Source organism: Hylobates moloch, unplaced genomic scaffold (genome assembly GCF_009828535.3).
Source record: "Hylobates moloch isolate HMO894 unplaced genomic scaffold, HMol_V3 SCAFFOLD_19, whole genome shotgun sequence".
NCBI lineage: Eukaryota > Metazoa > Chordata > Mammalia > Primates > Hylobatidae > Hylobates > Hylobates moloch.
In genome coordinates, this window is record NW_026652294.1 from 58,201,724 (window position 1) to 58,214,430 (window position 12,707).

Genomic DNA, 12,707 nt, shown 5'->3' on the forward strand with positions numbered 1-12,707 from the left:
GAAAAGGGTGTTATGGAGAGATTTATAGACCCCTGCTCCCCAAGGCCATTTTATTTCCTAATGACATTTTCTATTCTCAGACAAGTAGTGATAAGTCCAAATGACAGCATTTAATAATAATAGTAAAGATAATGATAACAATGAAGAAAGTGAATGCAATTGTAAAAACAGGCACCTCAATACAAGCCAATTATCTTGGCTTCCAGGGTGATTTTATATCTGTAAGTTGAAAATATAACAGAAATAAGGACGTTTCCTGTTTTGCTAACAGTTGAGAGGGTAATTCTTAGGATCTTGCTCTATCACCAGAAAATGATGGGTATAACAATAGCTTTTGATAATATAAGAACTCAAGAGGCTAAATAATGATTCTAATCTGACATCAAATTCATTCAAGTTGTTGTAATACAAATGGAGACCGTCTACTAAAAAGAGCTGTAGAGTCTTCTCTGTGGTTACAGACTTGAGTAGGTGTCTAGCAATAAAGGTTGCACTCTAGTGTCCTTTCCCCGGTTCCACCTTGTTTTGAAAGAAAGAGCTGTTAACAGCTTATTTAAAGCATTAAATGGTATTTTTTTCTTGGATATTATGGGATTTATATTGAAGACTTAGGAAAAGAGGTAGATCACTTGAAGGTAAATAAAATATATGATCTTACTGTGTTGTCTGATGTGCTCATTGGTCCTATTAATGCCAGTCTCAAGAGGATTAGGGCAGTTCAGAGAAGAAACTTCCCTGTTTTCCTTTATAAAACTCATTGAAGTCCGAGCATGGTGGCTCACGCCTGTAATCCCAGCACTTTGGGAGGCTGAGGCAGGCGGATCACAAGGTCAGGAGATGGAGACCATCCTGGCTAACATGGTGAAACCCCGTCTCTACTAAAAATGCAAAAACTTAGCCGGGCGTGGTGGCGGGTGCCTGTAGTCCCAGCTACTCGGGAGGCTGAGGCGGGAGAATGGTGTGAACCCAGGAGGTGGAGCTTGCAGTGAGCGGAGATCGCGCCACTGCACTCCAACCTGGGCAACAGGGTGAGACTCTATCTCAAAAAAAAAAAAAAAAAAATACTGAAATAGCGAGGTTCCTAGCCAAGATTCATTGTAATATTGATTGGACAAATGTTAGAAGCAATAGATCAGACACATTAGCTCCCCTGGGATGAAGTGTTTTGTTTTACCACTGGTTTGCTTTGGGTGTGGATCAGATGTACCTTGGGGACAAAAGGATATTCTGCAGTTTTGCTTAACATAAAAAAAAAAAAAACCACATAAAAGTCCACCTCATTTAGTTTCTCCTCTGTAGGAAACTGAAAATAATCCACTCAATTTTTAAATACACATTTTAAAAAATAACATAACAAGATCTTCTGCAGTGACAAAACTTTGTTCCCTGTCCCTAATTTATAAAAGGGTGTTAGTAGGTTCAGATCACTGCTTTAAATTAATTGCCGTTTTTCAAAGTTAATAGTTGCAGTACAAAGAGCATTGGATTAGAAGTCAGAAAATCCGGTTCTAATTCACCTAAATATTACCCCCGGTCACTTAATCTTACTGTGTGCTTCAGTTTTATCATCTGAAAAATATTGATCTAAAACGCACCCTGCTATCTTAGTCAGCTTGGGCTGCCATAACAAAATACAGTAGACTGAGTGTCTTAAGCAACAGGAATTTATTTCTCACAGTTTTAAAGGCTGGGAAGTCCAACAAGGAACCTGGTAAGATCTGTCTTCCTGGCTTGCAGATGGCTGTCTTCTTGCTGTGTCCTCACATAGTAAGAAAGAAAAGAAGCAAGCTCTTTGGTGTCTGTTCTTACAAGGACACCAATTCCATCAAGAGGGCCCTACATTCATGACCTCATTTTAAACCTAATTACCTTCCAAAGGTCCCATCTTCAAATACTATCATATTGAGACACTGGGGGTTAGGGCTTCAACATGTGAATTTTGGGGTAGAGGGGGCATAATTCCTATCACTTGCCTTACTAGTGGTAGTGCAAATGAAATAAGGAATATAATAGAGCTACACAAAAATACATTATGAGGTTAGAGTTACTGATGTTTGTTCAATCTCATTTTTATATATCTTTTTATAAAACAAAGTTTTGTTCTTTTAGCATGTTTTTGAAGCAGTTACTAATGTAAAACCAAATGATAATAAAACTTCTCTTGATTCTGGCTTTTAGTAATTCACTAGTGCATAGGTTGTTAGGTCAACGTAACTAGAATATTGTTTTATCACTTTTCAATACTTCTTTGTTTAAATTTGGCCTTACCTTTTATTGACATAGCTATCTCAATATTTTACCCATTAATGGGAATTGGTAACATAGATTTCACTCATCTAATGGAAAACATTTTTCCACAATTGTTTGGCATAGATGTTATATCTTTTATTTTGAGACAGAGTCTTGTCTTGTCACCCAAACTGGAGTGCAGTGGCATAGCCGTAGCTCACTGCAGCCTCAAACTCCTGGGCTCAGGGGATCCCCCTGCCTCAGCCTCCCAAGTAGTTGGGACTACAGGGATACTTCATCAAGCCTGGCTAATATTTTTGTTTTTTGTAGAGATGGGGATCTCACTATGTTGCCCAGGCTGGTCTTGAACTCCTGGCTTCAAACAATCTTCCTGCCTTGGCCTCCCAAAGTGCTGGGATTACAGGCATGTGCTGCTGCACCTAGCTTGTTATGTTATTTTTTAAAATGTGTATTTAAAAATTGAGTGCATTATTTTCGGTTTCCTACAGAGGAGAAACTAAATGAGGTGGACTTTTATGTGTTTGTTTTTTTTTTTTTATGTTAAGCAAAAAGAAAAGCTATATAATGTGTAAGATGATTTTTTTTTTTTTTTAATGAAAGAAGGACCAAAACTGTGAGAAGAACCTAGTACTTCAGTCAGGCATGATGAAAATTGAACAGAGAAGTAAATAAAGTGTCTTATATTTCTTCTTTCATTAGTATTAATCCACAGTCTGGATATTTGTGAAAGAAGAGATAATCTTTATAGCAGGCTATAGGTGTTCTGTTTCCAGGTGAGGTTTACATTTTATGAAAAGTGTAGCAATGTGTCTGAAATAATTTCTATTTAACTAGTTATACTGTACTCTTTCCCTTTTCACTATTTTTATTTTGATTGCTTTAAAGATCAAGTCACCAAAATTCTGTTCATAAACATAGTTGCCCATTAGAAAAGACAGAACTACTTTTGACATCTGTTACCTAAGGAGGAAGTATGCTCTCAGTACAGGATCAGTGCCAGCTTACGCAGGCCTTCTCCTGTGATCTACCTTGACAGGTGCTCTCTTTTGAAACACTTCTAGTTGTAAACATGTGGTTTATCTTACTTGTCTTGGACAAAAGTAATACTCTGTAGAAAATCCATTACAAAATGATTTTGCATAGCCATTTAATGTTGAAGATTATATTGCAAATCCTGGTAGGCCCATTGTTTTGGTAGTAAAGATATATCTTGTATTAGGCAGTAGAGGAGTATGTGACCTATTGTAAATGATAGTAGCAATCAAATGTTGATTAGCTGTCATTAGAACAGCAGTGTGCTAGGTGTTTTTACTTTATTATATCAATTTAAGATAGTCACTTCTATATGAGGCTCAGTGCCCTCACTCTATGAGCAAAGTAATGTTTAAGCAGTCTTCCCCAAAATATACTATCAAGAAGTAGAATTAAGATACTTGAGCATATGTAGGCATACCTTCGAGACACTGCAGGTTAGGTTCCAGGCAATTGTAATAAAGCAAGTAGCACAATAAAATTAGGCATGTGAAGTTTTTGGTTTCCCAGTGCATATAAAAGTTATACTATATTGTAATCTATTAAGTGTGACAGTATATATTACCTTATTAAAATATACCTTATTGCCAAAAATGCTTACAATTTTCTTGGCCTTCAGCTCATCATGGTCTTTTTGCTGGTAGGAGGTCTCGCCCAGATGCTGATGACTACTCATCGATTGGAGTGCTGAAGATATGAGTGGCTGTGGCAATTTTTGAAAATAAGACAATGCAGGCCAGGCGCGGTGGCTCACGCCTGTAATCCCAGCACTTTGGGAGGCCAAGGCGGGTGGATCACGAGGTCAGGAGATCGAGACCATCCTGGCTAACACAGTGAAACCCTGTCTCTACTAAAAATACAAAAAAAAAAAAAAATAATAATTAGCCAGGCGTGGTGGCGGGCGCCTGTAGTCCCAGCTACTCAGGAGGCTGAGGCAGGAGAATGGTGTGAACGAACTTGCAGTGAGCCGAGATGGTGCCATTGCACTCCAACCTGGGTGACAGAGTGAGACTCCGTCTAAAAAAAGAAAGAAAATAAGACAATGCAGTTTGCTGCATTGACTGACTCTTACTTTTGCAAAAGATTTATATGTAGCATGTGAGGTTGTTTGATAGTGCGGTAGATCTTTTAGAATTGGACTCAATTCTTTCAAACCCTGCCACTGCTTTATCGACTACATTTATATAATATTCTAAATTCTTTACTGTCGTTTCAACAATGTTCCTAGCATTTTCACCAGGAGTAGATTCCATCTCAAGAAACCAGTTTCTTTGCTCATCCATAAGCAGCAACTCCTCATCCATTCAAATGTTATGAGATTGCAAAAATTCAGTCACATCTTTAGACTCCACTTCTAATTCTAGTTATCTTGCTGTTTCCACCACATCTGCAGTGACTTCCTCCACGAAAGTCTTGAACCCCTCGAAGTCATCCATGAAGGTTGAATTCAACTTTTTCCAAACTCCTTTTAAATGTTCATATTTTGATCTTCTCTTGTGAATCATGAATGTTCCTAATAGCATCTAGAATGGTGAATCCTTTTCCAGAAGGTTTTTTATTTACTTTGCTCAGATATATCAGAGGAATCACCATCTATGGCAGCTATAGCCTTACAAAATGTATTTCTTAAATAATAAAACTTGGAAGCCAAAACTACTTCTTGATTCATGAGCGACAGAATAGATGTGTTAGCAGGCATGAAGACAACATCAATCTCCTTGTGCATCTCCCGCGGAGCTTTCAGGTGACCAGGTACATTGTCAATGAGCAATAATATTTTGAAAGGGATCTTTTATTCTGAGTAGTAGGTCTCAACAGTGGGCTCAAACTATTCAGTAAACCATGCTGTAGGCAGATGTGCTGTCATCCAGGTTTTGTTGTTCCATTCCTATAGCACAGGCAAAGTAGATTTAGCATAATTCTTAAGGGCCCTAGGATATTTGCAGAATAGTAAATGAGCATTAGCTTCAACTTAAATTCACCAGTTGCATTAGCCCCTAAAAAGAGTGTCAGCCTATCCTTTGAAACTTTGAAGCCAGGCCTTGACTTCTCTCTAGCTATGAAAGCTCTAGATGGCATCTTGTTCCAGTAGAAGGCTGTTTCATCTACATAGAAAATCTGTTTAGTGTAGCCACCTTCATCAATGTTGTTACCTAGATCTTCTGGATAACTTGCTGCAGCTTCTATATCAGCTCTTGCTGCTTCAACTTGCACTTTTATGTTACAGAGATGGCTTATTTCCCTAAATCTTATGAACCAACCTCTACTAGCATCAAACTTTTCGTCTGCAGCTTCCTCATCTCTCAGATTTTATAAAATTAAAGAGAATTAGGTCCTTGCTCTGGATTAGGCTTTGGTTTAAGGAAGTGTTGTGGCTGGTGTGATCTTATATCCAGACCACTACAACTTTCTCCATATCAGCAATAAGGCTGTTTTGCTTCCTTATCATTCATGAGTTCACTGGAGTAGCATTTTTAATTCCATTCAAGAACTTTTCCTTTGCATTCACAACTTGGCTAAATATTTGGTGCAAGAGGCCTAGCGTTTGGCCTATCACCTGTTGACATGCGTTTCTCACTAAGCCTAATCATTTGTAGCTTTGATTTAAAGTGAGAGATGTGTCTTGGTGCAGTGGCTCATGCTTGTAATCCCAGCACTTTGGGAGGCCGAGGCAGGTGGATCACCTGAGGTCAAGAGTTCGAGACCAGCCTGGCTAACGTGGCGAAACCCCATCTCTACCAAAAATATACAAATTAGCTGGGCATGTTGGTACACACCTGTAATCTCAGCTACTCGGGAGGCTGAGGCAGGAGAATGGCTTGAACCCGGAAGGCGGAGGTTGCAGTGAGCTGAGATCCTGCCATTGCACTCCAGCCTAGGCAACGAGAGCGAAACTCTGTCTCAAAAAAAAAAAAAAAAAAAAAAAAGTTGTGTGGCTCTCCCTTTCGTTTGAACGTTTAGAGGCCATTGTAGGATTATTAATTGGCCTAATTTCACTATTGTTGTATCTCAGGGAAATAGGGAGGCCCACGGAGAAGGAGGGAGTTGGGGATTGACAGGTTGGTGGAGCAGTTAGAGATACACAACATTGATTAAGCTTGCTGTCTTACATGGGTGCGGTTGGTGGTGCTCCCAAAACAATTACAATAGTAGCATGAAAGATCACTGATCTCAGATCACCATAACAGGTATAATAATAATGAAAAAGTTTGAAATGTTGCAAGAATTTCCAATATGTGATGCAGAGACATGAAGTGAACACAAATTGTTGGAAAAATGGCATGATGAAGCAAAGGATGTCTGTACTTTTATCACTGTAGAACATACCATTGAAAGAAACTACATGCATAGTGTTTCATTACCCAGTAGGTCAGGTAAGCATGTGGTTAGAGGATCAGCAAGAAGTAATAAAACATTCTTTTGGTGGTGAGAATTTTGATATTTTACAAACAGGTGTTATATTAGTGAGCAAGGGGAAAAAATCAGAACCTCACTGGACTTCTCTGAATTTTTGGTTTAGCATTCACACATGTGCACGCCCTCACATGCATACAGACACAAGCACATATTTAAAATGTTTCTTAGGGGACAGGATGGAGAAAGGAGAATATTATATCTTGCAATCCTTAGGGCCTGTAAAGATCTTCATATAGCCCTGTTTATGATGATTTTGTGTGTGTGTGTAAAGCAAGTGACCTTGTTTAGTTTATATAATCATCCATGGTTTGTTTTTGGAAGATAAATATGACATTTTAAAAATAAAATACATAACTCACAGTGAACTGCAATTCTGTTGGTTGGACTTGATGAAATGTAAGACAGTGTGAGCCTCCTCTAGTGGCAGAGTGGCTCTTTGAGCAGTTAACATGCAGGTGAATTCTGTACTAGGCAGGTTAAGTCAGTTTAAGGTGTCTCCACCACAACATGGTTGTACATGCTTCATAAATGTTTTCATTGAGTGGCGATTGCATTCTTTAAGCTGCCTCTGGATAAGTCAATTTTTTTTCCTAATTTTTCTCATGATGTGTATACTCATGCTTTCTTAAATTTAAAATTCTTTCAAAAATGTGTTTTTGTGTGTGTGTTTAGGGAAGAAAGGCAGACTAATACAGAATCAGTGGCCTCATCCTGTAGTTTTCATCAGTATCTCTTGTGAGCTTTTTATAAACATGCCTGGATCTCCACTATCAACCTATTAAATCAGAATCTCCTCATATATAGGCTTCTCCCAGCTAATTCTGTTGAATTTCTGTGATTATTGGTCTCTGGGTCTTCGATCAGTGGTTCTCATCAGCGTAATTGGTCCCTGGACCTGCAGCAGCATCATTACCTGTGATGTTTTATAAATTCCAGGGTACTGTCCCACTCACCCATGTCCCTCAACCTACTGAATCTGTAACTCCTGGGTGGGGCAGCAGGCTATTTTAACAAGTCCTCCTGTGGTTCTGTTGTCCACCAAAGTGTGAGATTCACTGCCTTAGATCATTTTAAAGGTCTCATCTTCCACAAATGCTTGTTCTGTCCTGACTACTAAAAGCTTTCAGGACATTGCCTTGTTCCCCACTTTTCAGCATTTTATCCTTTTTTATCCAGCTCTTTTGCTTTAAACTTTCTACTTTAATGTCCTTGTAGAATTAATGTCTTTTGTTGTAAAACTTCTCAAATACTTTGTGGCAGAGGCAAGGTCTTAATCATAAATGATGAATAAAAAGCCCTTCTTCCTGTTGTGTTATGTTCCTATTTGTGGGTTTTTGGTGATCAACAACTGTGGAATTATTAACCTTATTTATGGGTAAGAAGCTAAAAGAAGGCTGCCTCCTGGTTTGGTTCTGGAATTGACATGATGCTTGAGACAGATGAGTCATGTTTCATGTGGGGTAGTTGGAGAGATGGCCACCATCTTCTCTTGTCATCCTAGCTAATATCGTTCTCAGCAAATACCTTTGGCAGAGTGGCTCCTTTAAGTCCAATACAATGTGAACTGGCCAGGCAAGATGAGGAATTAGAGCTCTCTCTGCTCACTGTAAGGAAACCTCCTTTTCGGCTCCCAGATGGTTTCCAGATCTATCAAAATAATATCATTTACAGGCACTTTTCATGGCTGAGAAAAGCAACTTGGAGAGGAAGAGGAGTACTCTGCAAACCCTGGGAGAAATGTTTTACAGCTGGGGAGTACACATAAATGCCAACTGAATGCTCTTTCAGTTGTGTAACTCGCCATTGGGGCTCAACAGTAGAAGAGCCACTCAGCAGAAATGAAGAGTACCTCACAGAGCATTTGTACTTGTAAACCAACCTTTCTTTGTGACCCACAAACAGCAATGTGTAAGACATTCTGCTACAGTACTCAAGTAAATCTTACAGTGCTGAAGGGTTGGTAGGCCGCCTGCTGCTCATTAGAGATCCTGTCTGGCTCTTTTCCTGCAGAATGAGTGCTAGATTGCTGACACCTGCTTTCCCATCAAGCCTGAGGATGTGAATTGTGCATTAGGAATGTCTGAAAGTGTTTCCTTGTGTCCAAGTTGGTAGAACTTGTTGCTACCTTGGGAGAAGGGGGTGAGAATTCAGTGCTGGAAGGGAGATGAACAAAACAGTGGTGAGAAACAAATATAAACTGACTGAGATTCTCATCCTCATTTAGTGATTTCTGGTTGTGCTCTTAGTTTGTCCTCAAATTTGGTCACCTTGAAGTAAAAAGATTTGTTCTATACACAGGAAACCGCAAATATTCTCAAATATGTAGTTAAGACTATGAGCATATTAAAAATAGGATGGAAATAAATTTGGTTGTAAGAACATTACTAAGTTATTGTGAAATAAATTTAGCCTCAAATATGTAAAATTCAAGTTTGTTGGTATGATTGGTATCTTTGCACACTTAGGTCCATGTGTCTGCATTGCGTGTCTTTACCTGCCATGGAATCTTTCAAAAAAACTGTGGCAGAAGGTGGAACACAGGGCCTAATGTGCTGTCTTTAGTCACCGATAAAAAGTGCCTCTTGTATGCAGTGCATTATGCTAAGTACAAGAGGATTACAAGAAGCACAAGACAGACTCCTAATTTTTCAAGTGCTGGCAGTCTACAGACTATCTGGGGAGCAAAGATACATCAGAGGCAGTGCAATACTGTTGTACCTCTAACAAGAAAACATGATACTTCCACTATACTTCAGTGGTTTTGGAGAAGGAAGAGAACTGAGTTGGGTGGGTCAAAGAGGATGTGGAACTTTCTGGTTATAAAAGGATAAGGAGAATTCATAGAGAGTAAGAGATTGGAGTGTGTGTATGACCCTCTTTCCTTGCCACAAATAGGTTGTAGAATTAAAGAGAATTTACAAAAAAAGAATGACAACATTTTCCCTTGACTCATTTGGACCTGTCTGGGTCTTTTTATGAATATTGGCCTCCATTTGTGAACTGTGGATGAAAGGGGTTAGGGTTGGGTCATGGCCTTGGGCCACAGTTAAATTAACTGGCTCATAATGTGATTGAACTAATGACCTTAGCCTCATTACCACTATGTTTTAACCAGTTGAGTCAATCAAACATTACAGAAAGGGTAATCAAGGTATCTCTTAGAAAGACACCTGTATTTCTCTAATGACCAGTAATGATGAGCTTTTTTTCATATGTTTGTTGGCTGCATAAATGTCTTCTTTTGAAATGCAAATCAAAACCACAATGAGATACCCTGTCATGCCAGTTAGAATGGCAGTCATTAAAAAGTCAGGAAACAACAGATGCTGGAGAGGATGTGGAGAAAAAGGAACACTTTTACACTGTTGGTGGGAGTGTAAATTAGTTCAACCATTGTGGAAGACAGTGTGGTGATTCCTCAAGGATCTAGAACCAGAAATACCATTTGACCCAGCAATCACATTACGGGATATATACCCAAAGGATTATAAATCATTGTTATAAAGACACATGCACATGTATGTTTATTGTGGCATTATTCACAATAGCAAAGACTTGGAACCAACCCAAATGCCCATCAATGATAGACTGGATAAAGAACATGTGGCACATGTACACCATGAAATACTATGCAGACATAAAAAAGAATGAGTTCATGTCCTTTGCAGGGACATGGATGAAGCTGGAAACCATCATTCTCAGCAAACTAACACAGGAACAGAAAACCAAATACCACATGTTCTCATAAGTGAAGAGTTGAACAATAAGAACTCATAGACACAGGGAGGGGAACATCACACACCAGGGCCTTTCAGGGGTCAGGGGCTAGGGGAGGGATAGCACTAGGAGAAATACCTAACGTAGATGATGGGTTGATGGGTGCAGTAAACCACCATGGCACATATATACCTATGTAACAAACCTGCACGTTCTGCCCATGTATCCCAAAACTTAAAGTATAATAAAGAAGTATTTTATATCTAAGATGAAAAGAAGGAGACCTGTATAGCAGTAAACATAGGAGTGAAATCAAAGCCAGGTCCTTTTCTCATGCAATGCCCAGGTGTTTATCTCTTCATTCTTAAGTTTTTATACTTGTTTCTGCATTTAATAGAAATAAAGTGGGCACAACAAAAGACAACATGACTCTCCTGTGTTAGTAATTTGACATAATGAAATGCATCATGGTTTTTGCAGGGGATGGTTTGAGCAACAGTACTGTTTTCAACTTTAGATGTGTGGTATCCCGTAAATTTATTGATGGTGCCTTTTTATTCTTCTTTAAAGTCTGAACAACCCAGTCCTGCCAGCTCCAGCTCCAGCTCCAGCTCCAGCTTCACACCATCCCAGACCAGGCAACAAGGTATCAACATCTCCTGCAAACTAGGAGATGCTTTTCTCATAAAACATCTTAATGGCACTTTGGGAGGCTGACACGGGTGGATCAAGAGGTCAGGAGATCAAGACCATCCTAGCTAACACGGTGAAACCCCGTCTCTACTAAAAATACAAAAAATTAGCCAGGCGTGGTGGCATGCGCCTGTAGTCCCAGCTACTGGGGCGGGGCTGAGGCAGGAGAATCCCCTGGACCTGGGGCGGAAGTTGCAGTGAGCCGAGATCATGCCACTGCACTCCAGCCTGGGCGACACAGTGAGACTCCGTCTCAAAAAAAAAGAAAAGAAAACAAAACAAAACCATCTTAATGTGTTGATTTATCACCTTATACTGTTTTATTATTCAAATCATAACTTGGCTTTTTTGCAGTTGTATTTATTTCCCTTAGGAATACAGTTGAGTATTATTCTGATGTACGAGACAAGGCTCTAGAAATTCCCCTTTTTCCGGTCCCTGCCGTCAGATTCTCATTGCTACAAAAGGATTATAGACACAGCCCATCCCAGGGAGTTCCCAAAGGAAATACAATAGCAAAAGCTTTAAGAGGCTTTGACATAGGGAAATAGGTTTTCATCTTTCCTCCTGGACATATTTTTTTTTCTACATGTTAATAGTCTTTAAGGCAATACTAATTGGCTGTCTTTTAAATATATGTTTTTCTCTACTCATGATCAAGTGTTAACTTGAATTCAGAATAAAGACATTTAAACTAGAATATTTAACTAATTATATTTTCCATTTTTGTGTATGTGGAAAATCTTCAAATGTACACTCTTTTTACAAGAAAAATGCATAGGTATCAAAGTAGAATATGTGTTTTAGCATAGTATTGAACATTACCTTTTTCAATGACCACACTGAATTCCTGAAGGCCTTGAATGTTTTGAAAAGGATTAAATTGTTGTGTGTGTTTGGACTAAGGCTAAGCTTCCAGGAAAAAAATAAAATAAAAGACAGTAATCGTTTTGGCTATTCAGAGGTCTTGTTTCACTGACTTCCAAAGAAATAAGCCCACTACAAAAGCAGAAAAATTTGGGTTTTGCAGAATGTGAGATTGTAGGGAGTCATGATGGTAATAGCTCAGATATGCCTGTCATAGATGAGACTTTACGAATTGCCTAATCCCGAATGAAAGTGTCTCTCTTTCTTCATTGTCTTTATAACCTCTTCTGTTAAGATTAAAACTATTTTTCATCACATTTAGCCTAGTAAAGTGAAAATAAGCCACACTAATGAATTTGTGTTTGTGTGTGTGTTTTCATTTCTGTCCTGTCCTAGAATAAAATTAGAGTTTGATTTTTTTTCTTTTTCCTGTCTGATACTGGATACTGTCCTGATTTTTCTGTGTAGCTGATTTATTACATGGTCTTATTTATGTTTATACATGCTGGTATTGTGCCAGTAATTTCTTAAAAAGTAAAATGAAAATTGGCTGCTTAAAATTGCTGCAACAAGACCTTGTGTCCAAGATCAATATGAAGATCAGAGGTAGGATATTACACCATGGAATTGAAATACTTTATAATCTGAACTTGACTGAAATGCTTGCTTGACCTGAAATTGACCTTGAAATAAAAGGAACAGCTAAACCTTAATAGATCAAAAACTACCAC

At 38.7% G+C, this 12,707-nt stretch overlaps 1 protein-coding gene across 1 annotated transcript in view; it reads left to right on the plus strand.

Annotated features, from left to right (window-relative positions):
- The window catches only part of MLLT3 (MLLT3 super elongation complex subunit), a 280,125-nt gene that overhangs the window by 249,817 nt on the left and 17,601 nt on the right, over window positions 1-12,707 (plus strand). Inside the window, 1 exon segment of the mRNA XM_032139819.2 lies at window positions 10,987-11,062. Within this exon segment, the coding sequence (XP_031995710.1) occupies window positions 10,987-11,062 (76 nt within the window).